This window comes from Eptesicus fuscus, chromosome 13, assembly GCF_027574615.1.
Source record: "Eptesicus fuscus isolate TK198812 chromosome 13, DD_ASM_mEF_20220401, whole genome shotgun sequence".
NCBI classification, from domain to species: Eukaryota; Metazoa; Chordata; class Mammalia; order Chiroptera; family Vespertilionidae; genus Eptesicus; species Eptesicus fuscus.
The window spans coordinates 49566654-49583549 of NC_072485.1; the positions used below are offsets into that span (position 1 = coordinate 49566654).

General features: G+C 53.7%; 1 protein-coding gene across 1 annotated transcript in view; it reads left to right on the forward strand.

The window, feature by feature from the left end:
* Positions 1 to 16896, forward strand: part of MICAL2 (microtubule associated monooxygenase, calponin and LIM domain containing 2) — a 206111-nt gene that overhangs the window by 113779 nt on the left and 75436 nt on the right. The window contains 7 exon segments of the mRNA XM_054724629.1: positions 2256 to 2327; positions 5806 to 5955; positions 7386 to 7508; positions 8623 to 8829; positions 9055 to 9156; positions 10321 to 10446; positions 16379 to 16444. Coding sequence (XP_054580604.1) covers positions 2256 to 2327; positions 5806 to 5955; positions 7386 to 7508; positions 8623 to 8829; positions 9055 to 9156; positions 10321 to 10446; positions 16379 to 16444 — 846 coding nt within the window.

A 16896-nucleotide genomic window follows, 5' to 3' on the forward strand; every position in this document is an offset into this window, starting at 1 on the left:
TCTGATTGGCACAATAAGTATTTTCTTTCTCCTTGCAACCTGTTTCTTTGTAGAATAAAACAGAGCCCACGGAGATGGGGTGCTGGGGCAACATTAGTTCCCAAATAGAGATATACAGATAAGAAAAAAAATACTTCAACGTCTAGGTTTGCGTTTTCTCCACCGTTTTGCTTTAGCCTAGCTCTTCATTGCTCACCTCTCCACACAGACCCCGTTAGTGTCCCGTGGGTCAGGCTGAAGCAGAGGGGCTGTGGCTGCCCCACACACTTCCCCTGAAGGAACGGGGGTCTTCTTAGGTGCTGCTACTGCACACACTTCCCCCAGACGTGCTTTCTGTGGGCCTGCAGCTAACTCCGGGTTTGGACCCAAACAGGCTCTGGTTGTTGGAACAGTCACACCCACGGCTGTTGAATGCAAAAGAGAGACTAACGTGTGTTGTTCTTTAAGACAAAAGCCAAGTCCTCATTTAAGGTGGAAACAAACAAACCAACAAACGAACAATAGAAAAGCCAAAGATGGTGTACACCCGCGTGTTCCTGCCGGGCGGGCAGGACACCTTGTGCTTCCACAGGCTGCAGCCCCAGGCCAGCGAGGCATTCTCGGGCTGCGGAGCCGGGGCCAGGCCGCCTGTGCCTGTAAGACCCAACGCTGCTGCAAATAGGTCATCTGTTCCTCTTGGTGTTTGCCCAAGCGTTGGGCCTGAAATAATTTCCATTCACAGAATACTGATTTATTGGGAGCTGAGGAGAATGTGGGAGGGACGGCAGGGCCCTTTGATCTGTTGGGGTTTTTGTTTGGGTTTTTTTTTGATGCCTGGGTCAACTTTTTAAACAAATACTAATGACTAAGCTCTGGTTGATCTCATCTTTGAAAATATTGAAGATCCTGGTAAATATGGGGAGGGGTCAGGGTAAGGGGGATGTAAGAACTCGGGAAACAGGTGCTTTCTGTTGGAAGCCACAGCAGACCGTGCTAGGGACTGCAGTGGTAGTATTATTGCTGTTGCTATTGTGTGGTATATTAGCATTTATTGTAATAACAACCAAAATTATTCGTGTTTTTCCAGAACAACTGGGAGGTAAAAGAATCCGCTTGTGATTGGGCAAGTTTAGGATGTGTAGGGCTGATGGGGCGGTACCCCTGGGTTGGAGGGGAGAGAGTGGCCAGCTGCCCTGGCTGCTGCATCCGAAGTGGAACAAAGGCCGGAATTTGATTTGGGCCTGCTGTGGAGGGCCCTCTGAGGGCGAGGTGGCTTTCTGCGGGTGGGAGACATAGTCGTGGGGTGATTCCATGGTCCTCAAGGGGCTGGCCATTTGGAGAAGGCCTCAGCTAGAGACTGTGGTAGAGAGGTTTAACTTCATTGTCAAGAATGGACAATGCTGTGTGCAGGGGAAGTACTAAGTCAGCCCTCACACCCAGCCCAGCCCATAGCATCAGCACAACCTGTACAGTTCCACTCGTTCCTTCGAGACTCAAGCCTGACAGCGGGTGCCCGTTGTGGTCCTCGCAGAGGTGATGTGATGGGCTCGGGTAGTGCGCGTTTCTCTGGGTGTAAACGTCCAGAGTCGGGCAGCAGAAAGTAGGCATAAAAGGCTATTGGTAGGGCAACCACGTAATGTATTGTCTAAACCAGGATGCTTTTGAGGGTGAAAGGAGGCACTAACGATGCCGGGGACAAAAAGCGATGAATCACACGGTCCTGGGCACACTGGCTGTACACTCGCCGTAGGGTTCAGACACAATCTGGTGCTCCTGTGAAGTTAAACTATCTCGCACTGGGAGCTGGGGTGGTGACCGAGTGGCCGCCACATCCCTGGGCAGCTGCTCTGAGTCCCACTAATCCTGCCCGCGAGGTGAGCCAGCGTCACCTCCTTGTCAGAGGTGGTCTCATAGGCAGCACCTGAGGGGCTTCATCAGGCCTGGAGACCACGGCCTGAGACCGAGGTCGCATTCACAGCAGGGATGGTCCCTGCCCTGTCACAGGGAGTCTGTGCTTTGCGATGTTTCAGCTGGTTTTGGGGATGTGATTCCCACCCCTTCTGACAGAAACTGACTCCCCAGGTGGAGCGAGGCCCCGTCCCCAGTCCCCTGCGCCCGAACAGAGCTCTGGGTAGCCCTAGTCCCGGTGCAGGGTAGGGTGTGTCTGTCTGTCTCCTGGGCAGGCAGGGCTGCGGGCTCAGTGCTGGCTCAGGGCTGTCAGTGGATCCGCAGTCCTTGATGGTCCTGAGCTCATGGTGCTTTCTTGGCCTTTGCAGGTGGACAACCAAACGGAAGAGAATAACGACATGAACAAACGGAGGCGGAGAGGCTTCAACAGCCTGCACGAGGTTCGTGTGCACAGCGTCGGTTTCAACAGAGGCCTGTGGCCTGACAGCCCGTGGCCACAGGCCCGGCCGCCCTGGCCCTCCTTGCTCTCCTCTCTCTGGAGCTGCTCAGTCCCAAGCTTGACTTGGTGGAAAAACAATCGGGTTCTGGTCCTCGCTCCACTACTTACCAGCAATGTGACCTTGAGAAACAGAGCCTGCCAGGGTGGGGCTCACGTCTGTAAAATACAAATGATTCATTTGAAACGTATGAAACCTGGCAGGGTTTTCAAAGATCATATAAGATGTTACGCAACGTGCGGGGCCTGACCTATGGCACCTATGCTGATCAATATGTAATCACTATCAATAGTGAGCAGTGAGGAGGCACTCGCTGTCCCGCTTTTCTCCCAATCCTTGTTTCTACCTTTCCTGTTCTCTGCACTTTGAGTCTTTAAGGCCAAGGTCCCAGTGCCCGCAAGTGCCACCTTCTGGTGACAGGAGAAAATTACAGGCTACTTTGTCAAAACCAGGCACGAATCTCTCTCCTGCTACTGAAAAATTGATCAGCAGAAAAAGAGGGTATCAGTTCCGCTTCCCCGGGCAGCTCTTTAAAGAGACCTGAGCTATGCCTTCATTTGAAAAGGCCGTTCTAGTCCCACCAAAGCAAGCCCAGGTGTCGTCAGTGAACTGCGGGAGGCCGGCTCTAGCTAGCCTGATGGCTGATGCCACGATTATGACACAGAGGCACGTGAGGTCGTTTGTATAGTACATTATACCTGAGTTATAGGACTTAGAAAAGACTTCCATCTTAAATGTATATTTTTATGACATTGTCTTCATGTCTGTGACTTGCTTCATGTGGAAGCCTTGACCGGGATCAGCACGCTGGTCCTCACAGCTGAACTTCGTAACGAATAGAGCCGCCAGGCCCGCCACGGGAAAGAAGGGAGCTGCCTATTGCTCAGCCCGTTTCCTGGGATGCTCGAAGGGAAGCGCTGATAAAGCCCGCAGTTCCATTCATGTCTTCAAATGCGCTCAAACTCATAGTATCCACTGAGTCCAAATCACCCTGTCCGAACCACTGGAACTTCTTTGGGAGAATCCCTTCAAGAATTACTGCTGTGAAAAAAAAAAAAGAATTACTGCTGTGAGCCAGAAGCCAGCGACCCGGGAGATGATTGAGAGGAGGAAGCAGAGGCTGAGTGACAGGCAGAAGAGATGTCCGTTTCCCCGGTTACGGGGTTGGCTCTTGCCTGTGTGCCTGGGATTTGCTCTGGCCCCCCCCTTAGAAGCGTCCCTTGCATGCACTTTGTCTCAGGTGGATGCCTGCTCCTGCCTCTCACTGGGCCTTATGTGAGGGGCCGTTTGTGCTCTTTCTGTTGACGGCAGCACAGGAGTGGAGTGTGGAAAGAAATCGGTGGCACCTGTTCCTTCTGAGATGGCTTTGAGCTGTTTTCTGGGCCATCTTTCTTTGCTTCCACGTCAGATTTAACCAAACCATAATTCTTTCTCAATTCTCACTACTCTAAGTGTGGGCCCAGACCCGGCCGCGTCAGCATCACCTGGCAGCTGGTTAAAAATGCGGAGTCTCAGGGCCCACCCTGGACCCGCAGAGCCCAAACCTGCTTTTGAAGGAGCCCCTAGTGATTCATGTCTGGGAAGGGCTGTCTGCATGACCCACCGTCCCGGTGACTTTGGCCTTGTACAAACAGTGACCTCCCCCGTAAACCCGCCCTCCTTGCACTCCAGGCTGGGTTGCTGTGCAGCCACACTTCCCACTTTGAAGTGGGGAGTGACTCCGGTTGGTGTTTGTCCAGCACTTCAGGGTGGCTGCACAGACAGGGTTTCCCACGGGGCTGCGGCTCTTAGGGATCTGTTAAAAAAAACAACCGACTGCAGCTTGCTGCTTCCTCGGAATCTCTTTATTGTCCTGAGAACGTCTGTCCCGGAGATTTGTTGTCTTCTGGGAAAGCAGACTGCCCACTGGACACAACAGGGCCATTTTCACCCCGAGGCCTGTGGGAGCAGATCCTATGGAAAGGGGAGACAGACAGTCCGTGAACACTGGTACTTTTCCAAGCTTTATTTGTGACAGATGAGCTAAAGAAACCTTACATGGAAACTCTATTTAAAAAATATATATATATATATATGTGTGTGTGTGTGTGTGTGTGTGTGTGTGTGTGTGTGTGTTTTTAAATTGATTTCAGAGAGGAAGGGAGAGGGAGAGAGAGAAACATCAATGATGAGAGAGGATCACTGATCAGCTGCCTCCTGCAAGCCCCACACTGGGGACCGAGCCTGAAACCCAGGCATGTGCCTTGACCAGGAACCGAACCTGTGACCTCCTGGTTCATAGGTTGATGTTCAACCACTGGGCCATGCCTGTTGGACTGGAACTCCATTTTATAAAATAGCATAATCAAAAGATCCCAGCCAACGTCTCACCCGTCCTTAGTCACGTGGATATCATGTACCCTGGTATGAAGCACCGAGAGGAGCCCTTCACCTCCGTGGCATCCTTCTCCAAAATCCATAACCCGGTCCAAACACGAGAAAAGATCAGAGCACCCCGGATTAAGGGACTTTGTACACAAGAGCTGACCTGTCCCCTTCGAAACTGTCAAAGTCATAAAAGACAAAGACAGATGGAGAAACTGTACAGATGGGAGAGAACTAAGGAGAAATAATGACTTAATTCAATGTAGGATCCTGGATTGTATCCTGGAACCAAACAAGGAAGCGTGTGGAAAAACTGGTGTAGTCCAAATCGATTCTGTAGTTCATGGTATCACGCCGGGGTAGATTTCTTAGTTATGGTGACAGTATCGGGATTGCTCCCGATGTTACCATTATGAGCAGCTGGGTGAAGGCTATCCAGGAACCATTTGTGCTATCTTTGTAGTTTTACCATAAATCCAAAATTATTTCACAATTAAACTTTGTTTTCAAATGGTAGCCCCAAGAGAGCGGGGCAGGTTGGAGTTGGGATTGGGATGCCAAGGAGGAAGGAGGAAGATGCCCAAAGCCTGTGCCTGATGGACATCCCTCTTGCTCTCTTCACACACACACACACACACACACACACACACACACTCCCCCGCCCCCTCCCTGCTGTTCACCTCTTGGGAGCCACAGGATGTATTTTGAAAATGATTTTGCTCGCCACTTCTTTATTATATTTGATTTTTGTGTGAGTGTGACAACCATGTGAAAGGTGTTATGCTCCCATTTTACAGATGCAGAAACTTTAGGGAAGTTCATTGCCAAGGTCACTGGGCTGGGAAGAGAAAGAGTCAGGCTGCAAACCCTAACTCTCAGGCTCCCAAGCCTGGCTGTGCCCATCCTCGGGCATCACCTGCTGCTCGTGCCTCACTTCCTGAGACCATGGAGGTCTCCTTCTTCAGGAAATTAGTCCCCTGTCCTCAGCCCCCAGGCCCCCTCCCTGATATCTGGGTTCTGGGACCCAACCACCAATGCATTGATTTGGACTTTGCAGCGGTCAGCCTTTTCCAGCCGGAGTTTGGGCTCCAGTCAAGAGGGCAGCGTCAGTAAAGAAGGTGGAAATCAGAACAAAGTCAAGTCCATGGCAAGTCAGCTGCTGGCCAAGTTCGAGGAGAGCTCTCGGAACCCTTCACTCCTGAAGCAGGTGAGTCCGATCACATGCTCACTGGACCGGTCTTCTCGGTGACCAGAACTGAGAAGCCAGCAGAAATGTTCCAGCTAGTGATGGATTTCAGGTATGCCAGCCACGCCTGGCTCAAGCGAGCCTTCTTCTAGACCCGGGGTCAGCAGAATTTTCTAAAAGGGGCCAGGTAGCCAATACTTTAGACTTCAGGGGCCATCTGATCTCTCTTGCAGCTACTCAACTCTGCCATTGTCTCATGAAAGCAGCCGTAGACAATACCTAAACCAATGTGTATGCATGTGTTCCAATAAAACTTTATTTACAAAACAGGCTGCAGGTCCGATTTGGCTGGGGGACCGCAGTTTGCCACGCCTGTTCTGCGTTAGAGAAGAACCCTTTCCCTAGTTTGGCTTTACTTTGCAACCATGACTTGGTTTGCAGCCATCTATGAGATGTGCAGCGGGAGGAAGCTTTAGAGTGTTGGCTGCCTGGGAGAGCACCAAGTCCTTGGTGAGAAGACCCACCCAACAAGGGGAAACTGAGTCACGGGTCTTAGCTCCCTATGGGCCTGCAGCAATGGGGACCAACTTCCCCAGTGTTGTGGTGCCTCTCCCTACTCCCTCAGGTCAGGTTGGCAGGGCTGAGTGTCTGACCAGGGTCAGGGTGAGGCTGAAGGCGGGCAAAGCTGAGGTCAGGCAACAGGCCGAGCTGACCTCTCCTGGACTATGGCATGGGGTCTGCGCTGCATGGCTCAGTTGGCTCCCCTGAAGGCCTCTGGGATGCCACTGCCACATTACCAAAGCTTGGGGCAAGGGGGTTGGTCTTTCTCTGGAGAACACCTATCCCGCCTCTCAGGAGGAGGGCAGACTCTAGGTTAATTCGGTTTTTAGGTGATCATAGAGGTCCCCCTGGTCTTGAGATGAACCGTGCTCCTCCAGACAAACGGACCTTCCCAGGAAGCCAGGCTTTCATATAAGGCGGTCCTTTCCTGAGACTTCCTACTCTGATGTTTTGTCTCAGTTGCCCCTCTGGAGGCTGGGTCGCTTGCAGCCCCGAGTGTTGCTGGAGCTTCTCCCATCAGCTCCTGTCCCCTGGTAGGCAGGAAGCTCTTTCATTTCCAGGAGTCTCTGGGGCTGGCCACCCTGGCCAGGCATGGGCTCTGGCAGAGCCTGTCCAGTGTCCAGGTCTGAGCCAACAGCAAGGCCTCCCTGAATTCACACCTTGTCCCAAAGGAGGGGACTCCGGGACTTGCTGTCCGCCTGGACAGAGAGCCAGGGCTCAGGTTTCCTGGCGGGGGCCCCGCCGGAGCTCAGCCCAGGACACACTCGCTCTCTCTGTACCTGAAAACTCTCGCTCCCCGCCTCCCTTCCTCTCCTCCCTCTCAGTCTGACTCAGCCTTTTCCTTCGTGTTTCCTGCGGCTGCTATTTTGGACTTCCCATCCTCCTCTCAGGAACGCCATGTCTCGGGGATAGGTAAGCCTGTCCTTCGCTCGTCCTCTGACCCTCCTGTTCACTCTCGCTGTCTCCAGCCGGAAGAGCCCACAGCCAGCCCATCGCCTCCTCTGAAAAGGCAGGTAGGGCTCCTTTCAGTGGACGGGGTCTTGGTGAAGCCAGAGGGGACTCTGAGGCAGAGGGGTGGGCTCAGTCGGCCTCTGCACACCCAAGTAGGGCGGATCGTAGGTTCTCTGGGAAGGCAGACACAATATGCGGTCCTTCGATACATGCCATCGGTCCTGGGTGTCGGCTGACCAACCACTGTGCTTCTTTCTGGTGCTCTGTTTGCTTGGGGACACAGACCGCACCACATGGTCTGCGGTCTATTTTGTCGGATGCCCCCGGAACACAGCTTCAGCTGCAGGCCACTTACATAGGCTGATGTGTAAAGGGATGAGAAAGTGGCAGTGATGGTGGAATGGGCGTCGGTGGCCGCTTGGCTACGCCCCTTGAATGGGGGAAGGCTGGGGTGGGGCGCAGGCGCAGTGGCAGCCGGGCACTGTGGCTTTCCCCAGCCAGCCTCTCTGGGTTTGGAATTTGCACAGACTCACTGTTTTGACCACAGCATTCAGAGATGGCTGGTCAGCATGAGACATGTGTGTTGCTGCTGGGCAGTGGAGGCTGAATGAGGTCAGTGTGGGTATGAAGCAGAGATGTTGTCTTAGTGTATAAGAATTATCTAACGAACAATTTTTTTTTCAATTAAAAAAAATGGGTACTTAAAAAATACCAACATCTGGTGCCCATCTCAAGACCAATTCAATGAGAACCTCCGGAAGTCAGGCCCAGTCTTGGGTAGTTTGTTAAAGGGCCCCGGGTGGCCGCAGTGTGCGTCTAGGGTTGAGAATACGGGTTGTACAGGTTTTGATTCGGTGGGTCTGGAAGGAGGCCCAACAGTCATGTTAAGGAGGATGTCAGGTTTATATAATGTTATTAACCAATGTTACCTCAATAAATTAAAAAAGAAATGTAAAAAAAAAAAAGAAAGAAAGAAAGAAAAGGAAATATCAGGTGATTCTGGTGTGGATGGTAGACCCTCAGCACCTGAGGTTAGTTTGGAATCTTACTGAAGGTGACACCTGGTGTGCCCTGGGCCCCTGGTCCTCCTGGGGATCCTCATGTTGGGGATCCTCATGTTGGGGGGCGATACAAGGGCCCTACTAGGGAAGGAAGCTTGATTTGTCTTCTCTCCAGTTCCCCTCCGTGGTTGTGACGGGGCATGTGCTCCGAGAGATAAATCAAGTGTCCGCTGGTGGAGAGTGCCCGAGCCGGCCCCGCAGAGCCCGAGCCCAGTCTGACCTGCAGCTGGGGGGGCGCGAAGAAATCCCTGCCTGCCAGGGGGCGCTGGCCCTGTCGGGGGTGCTGCGGCGGCTGCAGCTAGTGGAGGAGAAGATTCTCCAGGTGAAAGCCTCGCCCTGCACCCTGCCTCTGCCCGGGTCGGGGGGTGCCTTCCATTCCCCTTCTTCCTCCTCCTGCCCTGAGTGGGTTCCTTCTCTTACTGTTCGTGCCCTGTCGCCCGTCCTGTGTGTGGGGAGTGAGCAAGCCTGCCTAACTGCCCCCACACTCCATCAATCCCAGTCTCTGTCACTCTCTCTTTTTCTTTCTCCTTTCTCACCTTGGCTGCAGAAGAGGGCTCAGAACTTGGCCAACAGGGAATTTCACAAAAAGAACATTAAGGAGAAGGCGGCTCACCTGGCCTCCATGTTTGGACATGGGGATTTCCCGCAGGTAAACGGGGTTTCAGAGCCCCAGGAGCCCAGGCATGGGACAGCCCGTGAGGCGGCCGTGACTCAGTCTCTGGAGCTTGGTTTCCTCCTTCCCACTGCTTTTACAGCATGAGGCACGGTTCATTTGTCAAGCCACTGAAGAATTCAAGGTGCTGTCTAAAAAAGATGCAAATAAGAACACTCAAAATAAGTAGATAAGTCAGGACAAAGGCAGAAAATTGAGCTCAGATCAAAGGCAAACATTACTGAACAGTACCATGGACTGTTAGACCCTAGACAGCTTCTGAATAGGCTCTGAGCTTCCTAAGAGCCAGCACAAAGAGGAAAAGCTGGTCAGTTGCAAGAATTATATGAGAGCTCCTTTAAGGTGAAAGCAGCCTAGTTGTTCATGATGTTTGGGGGCCTGATGGAGACTCTCCCCGTGGCCTTGATCAGGGAAACACGGAGCAAGAGGTCAGCCCCATGCCATAACATGCACTCTGCTTTCCCAAAAGGCAGCGCGGAGCCAAGAAGAACGGCTTTGCCTTAGAATACAAAGGCCAGCCCCCGGCGAGCCAGGCGCTTATTTAGAAACTTGCAGAAAAGAAGAGCGTGTGCAGGCAAGGAGACGAAAGAATTGATAGGAGGTCCCACAGCGCCTGTGTGTGTGAGGGGCTCTCTTGCAGCAAACCTGGTCTCTAGAACATTCCTCCCTGATGCTCTCACTCAGTCTCCTCCAGACCTGAGTCCTCTGCTACTCAGCAGAGTCGCTGACATGGGAAGGAGGCTTTGCATTTATTTAGCTCATTTTTAGGTGGCACAGGTGTCTGCAGCTGCAGAGGCCATCTGCCCCGAAGTAGTCCAGGATTCTCCTTTCCTAAGCTTGCACCTACCACTTTATACCAAGCTCCAGAGTGAGGGCCTCAGGACTTGGCTGGTGTCTGTGGCAGACACAGGCAGGAACAGGGTGGACCTGCTCCAGCTGTTACAGTGTGACGAGGGAGTTGGAGCAGTTGGAGCAGAAAGTGTAGCCAGAGCCAGACAGCCCTGCTGGGCTCCAGTGGCAGAGGCCTCTGCTTGGTCTCGAGGGGCGGGCCTGGGTGTGCCTTCCCCTCCTGGCTGCCCCCCGGCGAGCATACTGTGGCTGGCCCGGGGATAATCACTTTCCTGTTTCTGTTCTGTGCAGAATAAACTCCTCTCTAAAGGCCTGTCTCATACTCAGCCTCCGTCTTCTCCCTCCTGCCTTCCATCTCCTGACCCAGCTGCCGCTTCCTCTCCATCGGCTGCTGACTCTGTTTCTCCTGCCAGAAAGGTAGTTATCCCGAACAATCAGCTCCCCCACTCCCTGCATGTTCCGAGACGCCCCGCTCTACTCAGCCCACACAGCCAGCTGAGCTCAGCCTGGCTCAGATGGAAATCTGTAAGATACTTCCCAACGGGCCCGGGTTTGGTTCTGTGGGATCCAGCAACATCGCAGAATCAGGCAGCACTCAAAAACTCGTCTAACACCGCTTATTCGTCCAGCAAGCTTTAGTTGGACACACACCGCATGCCAGCCACTGTGTCAGGTGCTGAGGAAATAAACAGGACGTTTCTCTTATTACAGTTTAGATGTCAAACAGCACATCAGCCTAGAAATAAGGAACTTTTTACCATATGAAATTGCCGCTATTTGGCTATTTCTAACCTAACAAAATGGCAGTTTCATGTGGCGAACCTAATAGAACACTACACATGAATTCTATGAGAAGCATAAAGGGCAAGGTTGTAGGAACTCAGAGGGGAGAGGCCTGGAAGGACTCGCAGGAAGGAGTATGGGCGCTGAGTGTTGAAGGTTATAAGGAGGATTTTCTGAGAAGAGTGGAGGGGGAGGGTATTTTAGAAAGGGCCCGGCATGTGCAAAGGCAGGCAGACATGACTGCATGGATGGAGGGTCAGAATTCTGGTGAGACTTGAACTTGGGGATAAAAGTATTCATAGGGGTGCAGAGAGTGGTGATGAAAGCGAGCCCACTCTTCTCGTGTTAAGGAATTTCTTTGGGTCCTCTTCCAACGAGCCACTGAAGGCTCTTCTCCGTGTTCTAGAAGGTAGCAGTGCAGAGGTTGGCTTGGAGGGAGGGAGGAAGGAGGTGGGGAGCTACCTCTGTTTAAATTGATCATGAAATGCACCGTGAGCAACTGTTAAATGTGGGCTCTGGGCACTTGGCATGTTTTCCCTTGTCCTCCTGATGCCTAATACGCTGGGAGCACCCCCAGGCTGGGAGGGAGAGGGGCAGCCTGCGGAGAAGCGTGGCCGTGGAACGGACGAGCCTGGAAACGGACGTGAGGCCACTTCTTTCACCGCAGCACGTACGTGGTGGTGGCTTTGGAGTCTCTTCCCCACAGACTGTGCTCCTCTGAACACATCCAGTCTGTCTAGCAGCCGCCTGTGCTGAGCTCGGCCGGTGGGGCTGAATGTCCCCATCAGAGTTACTACTCATTTGCCTCTGAGTTGTTAGCTCCCTGCTGCTGCATTAGTGGGAAATTAGGAATTGTCTCCTCGTGTGTATCTGGGGGCTAGGCCCCCTTTCACCCCACTACTGTGGGAAGAAGGGTGCAGATACCATCTCTAAGAAAGGAATGAGCAAGGAATCTTAGCCCCCCCACCCCACCTCCAAGGTCCCCATCGTGGTGTGACAAATCCCTGGAATGGAGAAACACACTTTCTGTCTTCAAGTCCACTGAAAATAGCTAAGGCTGCCTAGCCGGTGTGGCTCAGTGGTTGAGCATCATCCTATGAACCAGGAGGTCACAGTTCAATTCCCAGTCAGGGCCCATGCCAGGGTTGCGGGCTTGATCCCCAGTGTGGGGTGTGCAGGAGGCAGGCGATCAATGATTCTCTCTTATCATTGACTAGAGGCCCAGTGCACGACATTCGTGCATGGGGAGGCGGGGGGGGGGGGTGGCGGGGGTTCCTCAGCCCAGTCTGTGCCCTCTCATAGTCCAGGACCCCTCGGGGGATGTCCGACTGCCAGCTTAGGCCCGCTCCCCAGCCGTGAGCCTGGTTTGTGACTGAGCGGTGCTCCCCCTGTGGGACCACACTGACTACCAGGGGGCAGCTCCTGCATTGAGCATCTGCCCCATGGTGGTCAGTGCACCTCATAGTGACCGGTCATTCCGCTGTTTGGGCGATTTGCATATTAAGGTTTTATTATATAGGATGTTTCTATATCTCTCTCTCTCTCCCTTCCTCCCTGAAATCAATAAAAATATATTTACAAAAAGAAGAAGAAGAAAATAGCCAAGGCTGAGATGCCCCCATCTTGTCTCAGGTCAGCCTTTGATCAGTGGATTGACCTTAAGTCTCCTCACCTGTCTGGGCCTCCATTCTCTCATCAACAAGGGCATGATTCCTGGTTTGTGTGATGGTGAGCTGTATGGGTGGAGACTGGCCTTTTTGTCATCAGCCTCACTAAAAGGCTTCAGAGTAGCCTTTTTGCCCTTCCGTGAGGAGTGCTTCCTGCTGTGGAAAAAGGTCATCGTCACCCTTGACAGGATGATAAAGGTGAGGGCACTTGGGCATAGACAGGCAGTGGCTCATGCTCAGAGCGCCTTGCTAGTCTCTGGCCAGCCTCTCTCTGACTGGTCCTGGTCAAGGCCCTCTGTTGCCCCTGCTTTTCTTTTGACCTCAGGATGGCCTGGCTTGCTCACTGCCCTGTCAGGGCTGAGGGCAGAGCCACCACACTTCCCACCTTTCCCTGATGTGGTTCCCCATAGGTATTAGTTCTCTAGGTGGTGGCAAAAGGCAGCTGCCTGAGTGCATGTGGGGCGTCTGGGTGCGACAGACGCTTCTTGTCAGCGGGATTGTCTCCTGTCACAGCATCCTCACAGTATCACAGGAGGCCCTGGCTGCTGCTTCCCCAATGGCTCTTCAAACAGCGTCACACCGAGGGCACTCAGTGAGTCAATGAGGAAGCGTTCGCTCATTAGACAAATACTTGTTGAGTGACAGCTTGGTGTCAGCATCTCAGGCTCTTGGGATGCGCATCAGTGAGCAGGAGTTATGTCCCTGCCCTGATGGGACTTGCCTCCTAGTAGGGGGAGTAACCAACAACTATATGATACAGAACTAAGTTATGCCATATGTCAGAAGATAAGATGATACTTCCTATGGAAAATTAGCAGATAGCATGGACTTGGCATGTTAGGGGAGGGTAGCAAATTTAATGGGGTAACAGGAGGTTCTTCCTGGGAAAGTGGGAACCGAGCAGAAGCCACAGAACAGAAAACGGGGAGGAGACGAGTGCCCAGGGGTCCTGGCCTCAGCCCGGGGTTCTCTCCTCTGCACCACGCAGGCCCAGTGCGAATGGAGGGAGGGCCGCAGATGGGGTGGACTTTGGGATGGCCAACCCCCGGGCCCCTGGCTACCGCCTCTAGAGCTTTTCTTCTTTGTTCCTTGTTTCTCCCTGGTTTTTCTTTTTTCTTACCCCATCTCCTAAGCCAACCTTGGCCATCAAACGATGGTATAGCTGGGCAGTTTTAATAGTGTCCACCTTGTGTGCCTTTCACAGAAGTGTGGCTGGGAATGATGGGGGAGCTCTCAGAAAGGGCCACCCTGGGACCCTCGGCAAGTCACTTGCCCTCTCTGTGCTTTAGTTTCTCCATTTGCAAAAAGCACCCAGGTTGCAGCTGACCCCCACGGAGCCTCCAGATCTCGCTGTGAAGCCATTGTAGGCACTTAGGAGAGAATGTTGCCAGCTGTATGGCCAAACCCCCCCCCCCCCCCCGCCACCCTCAACTTCCCTCCCTCTCTTACCACACCCCACCATTGACTCGGCAGTGGGCTGTGCACATGCAGAATCCAGCAGAGTGAGGTCTCCCCGTAGAAGAGATGCCTGCCCCTTACAGTAGGTGACAATTCGGGGACAAACAACGTCATTCAGTTGGTGGGGCTCAGGGAGCCTCCCTCCTGAGAGCCTGGGGCCTTGCTGCTGCTTCCAACAGATTGCGGGCTTCTCTCGTGGCCCAGTGACCCAAGTCTGCCTCCATCCAGGGAGCTGGGGTAAGGGAAGTGCACTTGGGAACTGACGCTAGTCCTTGGCCACTCCTGGCAGGGCTGCCTTGTCCCTGCTCCTATCCTAGCGCCCCACCCGGCGACTCTGCGGATCCAGGATAATCACCTCCTCATGGGAGCAGACTTAGCCGGACTGGCCATCGGGAGCACATGTTACTCACGGGGACAGAAACCTGGGCCACCGACTGCCTTCAGACTTACACAAACCCACCCTCTCAGGCTGATGTTCTGCCTCAAATTTCAGAGTGATTACTGCTGGTTTTTGTTTGTTTGTTTAGTTTTGACCTGAACAGTTTCAGAGAATCTTGATGGCTTCTCATTTAGGGCCCAGATTCTTACCCCAGAGTCTTGTCTTTCTAGACCTTAGACTATGGAATCACATCCAGTCTTATGTCCTCAGCACCACCAGACTCACCCATCCCATCAAACCAGCCCGCCTGCAGCGTGTCAGCCCCCCTCACCCATTAGTTGACTTCTTCATGTAAGAAGGGCGGCCACTGCCCATCTGGCTTCCGCCCCGGCTGCTAGCCATGTGCCCTCTGCTGAGCTATTGTTACGAACAATGTAGCGGCTGAGAGTTTGCACAGCTGATCAAGAGGGACGGCCTCCTCGTGCACCTAGGCCCGGGTGAGCCCAAGTGGCCCTGGGTCTGGGAGAGGCCAAGCGTCCCTGGGTCCGGGTGAGACCATGCGTCCCTGGATCCGGATGAGGCCTCGTGCACCTAGGCCCGGGTGAGCCCAAGTGGCCCTGGGTCTGGGAGAGGCCAAGCGTCCCTGGGTCCAGGAGAGACCATGTGTCCCTGGAACCAGGTGAGGCCTTGTGCAACTAAGCCCGGGTGAGGCCACGTGCCCCTGGGTCTGGGAGAGGCCAAGCGTCCCTGGGTACGGGTGAAGCCAGATCCTGGGTCCGGGTGAGGCCGTGCGCCCCTGGATCCATCCGGGTGAGGCTGGGTCCCAGGCCCGGGTGAGACTACGCGCCCCTTGGGTATGGGTGAGGCCACGTGCCCCTTAGTCCGGGTGACGCCGTGCCCCTGGGTTCGGCCGAGACCAAACCAGAGGGAGTCGGACCTCCATTACCACCATTTGTCCACCATCCAGAGCTGAGGGGTCAGTGCTGACATGTACACATAAGGAACTACTGGACATTGAAATTGGGTCTCAAAAGAACTGTTGGTCCAGGGGGAAGCTCGCTACAGATTGATTCATTTGCCTGTCAGCATAACTATTATTGCTCGTCTCACATTCAGTTCTTATTAGTATATATCTAGTGACATATGATCTCGCTCATCTAGGGGAAATGATGAACAACATAGACTGAGGAACAAGAACAGAACCAGAAGCAAGGAGGCATCGATCGGACTATCGGGCGTCAGAGGGAGGATAGGGGAGGGTAGGGGGAGGGTGGGGGGGGGGGGAGAGTTCAACCAAAGGACCTGTATGCATGCATATAAGCCTATCCAGCGGTTAAGTTCAACAGGGGATTGGGGCATGCGTGGGGAGAGGGGTGGGATGGGAATGGGGAGATGAGGACAAATATGTGACACCTTAATCAATAAAGAAATTAAAAAAAAAAAAAAAAAAAAAAGAGGGACGGCCTCATGGGGCTGGGGACTGCGGTTAGTCCTCCTGGGTCGGAGAGCAGCGTGCATCGCAAAGGGAGCTTTCTCTCCCCTCCTGGGTGTTTGCTTTAAAACTGGACTTGCAGGGTTTACTCTAGAGCTTTGCATGTTCGCAGGAAGCTGGGCAGTCGTGGGCGGCAATCTGCCTTGGTCTCATCTGACACAGGATAGATCTCACGGCTGCCTCCAACCTCACCGTCCTCCTCTCTGTCCCAGGGATACGCTAGGCAGCTCGTTGGACGTGTCCCACATGCAACCCAGCCGGGGCGGTTTCACTGCGTAGAGTGCTGGTGGCAGGGAGGCAGGATGCTGTAGGGAGAAGGCTATGGGCTTGGAGTCACAGCACCGTGACCTGGGGCAAGTCCGAGGGCTGCTCAGCACCTTAGTTTCCTAACCTGTAGAGCAGAGATGACAGACAGCGGCTACTCCTCAGGGTGATTGGAATAATGCAGTGACCTCACATGTGGTAAAAATGCCTGAAGCATGCAGTGAATGTGCTGTTTCCCCAGTGAGGGAGAATTCTAGAAGAAAGCTCATTTACCTAAAATGCACGTTGAGTCCTCTCTTTCTGAAGGCAAAAAATTCACCTTCACGTTTCCATTTTCATCCTAGACACGTGGGAGCAGTGCGGCCGCAGGGAGTTAGGGACTCCCAGAGCCACAGCTGCCCGTGGCTGTAAGACCCACCTCGCAGGCCATCAGGGTTAAGTGAATATGATGAGAAGCATGGTGCTGGGCACCAGAGTCAAAGACGCAGATATAGGCTCCCACTCGGGGGGGCCGCTGTCATAGCCCCAAAGGCCTGCCTGTGTCTCAGCTCTGAGCATGTAATATCCAGACCCCTTCAGGCAAGGGGGTCTCACCGTGTCCTCCCCTCCCCTGGCATGTGGCTGAGGACTCGGGCCCACCAGCCTGTTCCCTGCTGCTTCCCAGGCAGGGACTCCTCAGTGAGGATCGTCCTTGCCCAGCAGGCCCAGGAGAGGTCCTCAGGCCCTGACTGTGGAAACCTCCCCCTCTCGTGCCCCCCCCCCCCCCCCCCCCCCCGCTCCGAGGCCCTGGGAGCTTCCCTCTCACCCAGCCTGACCCGTGTGGG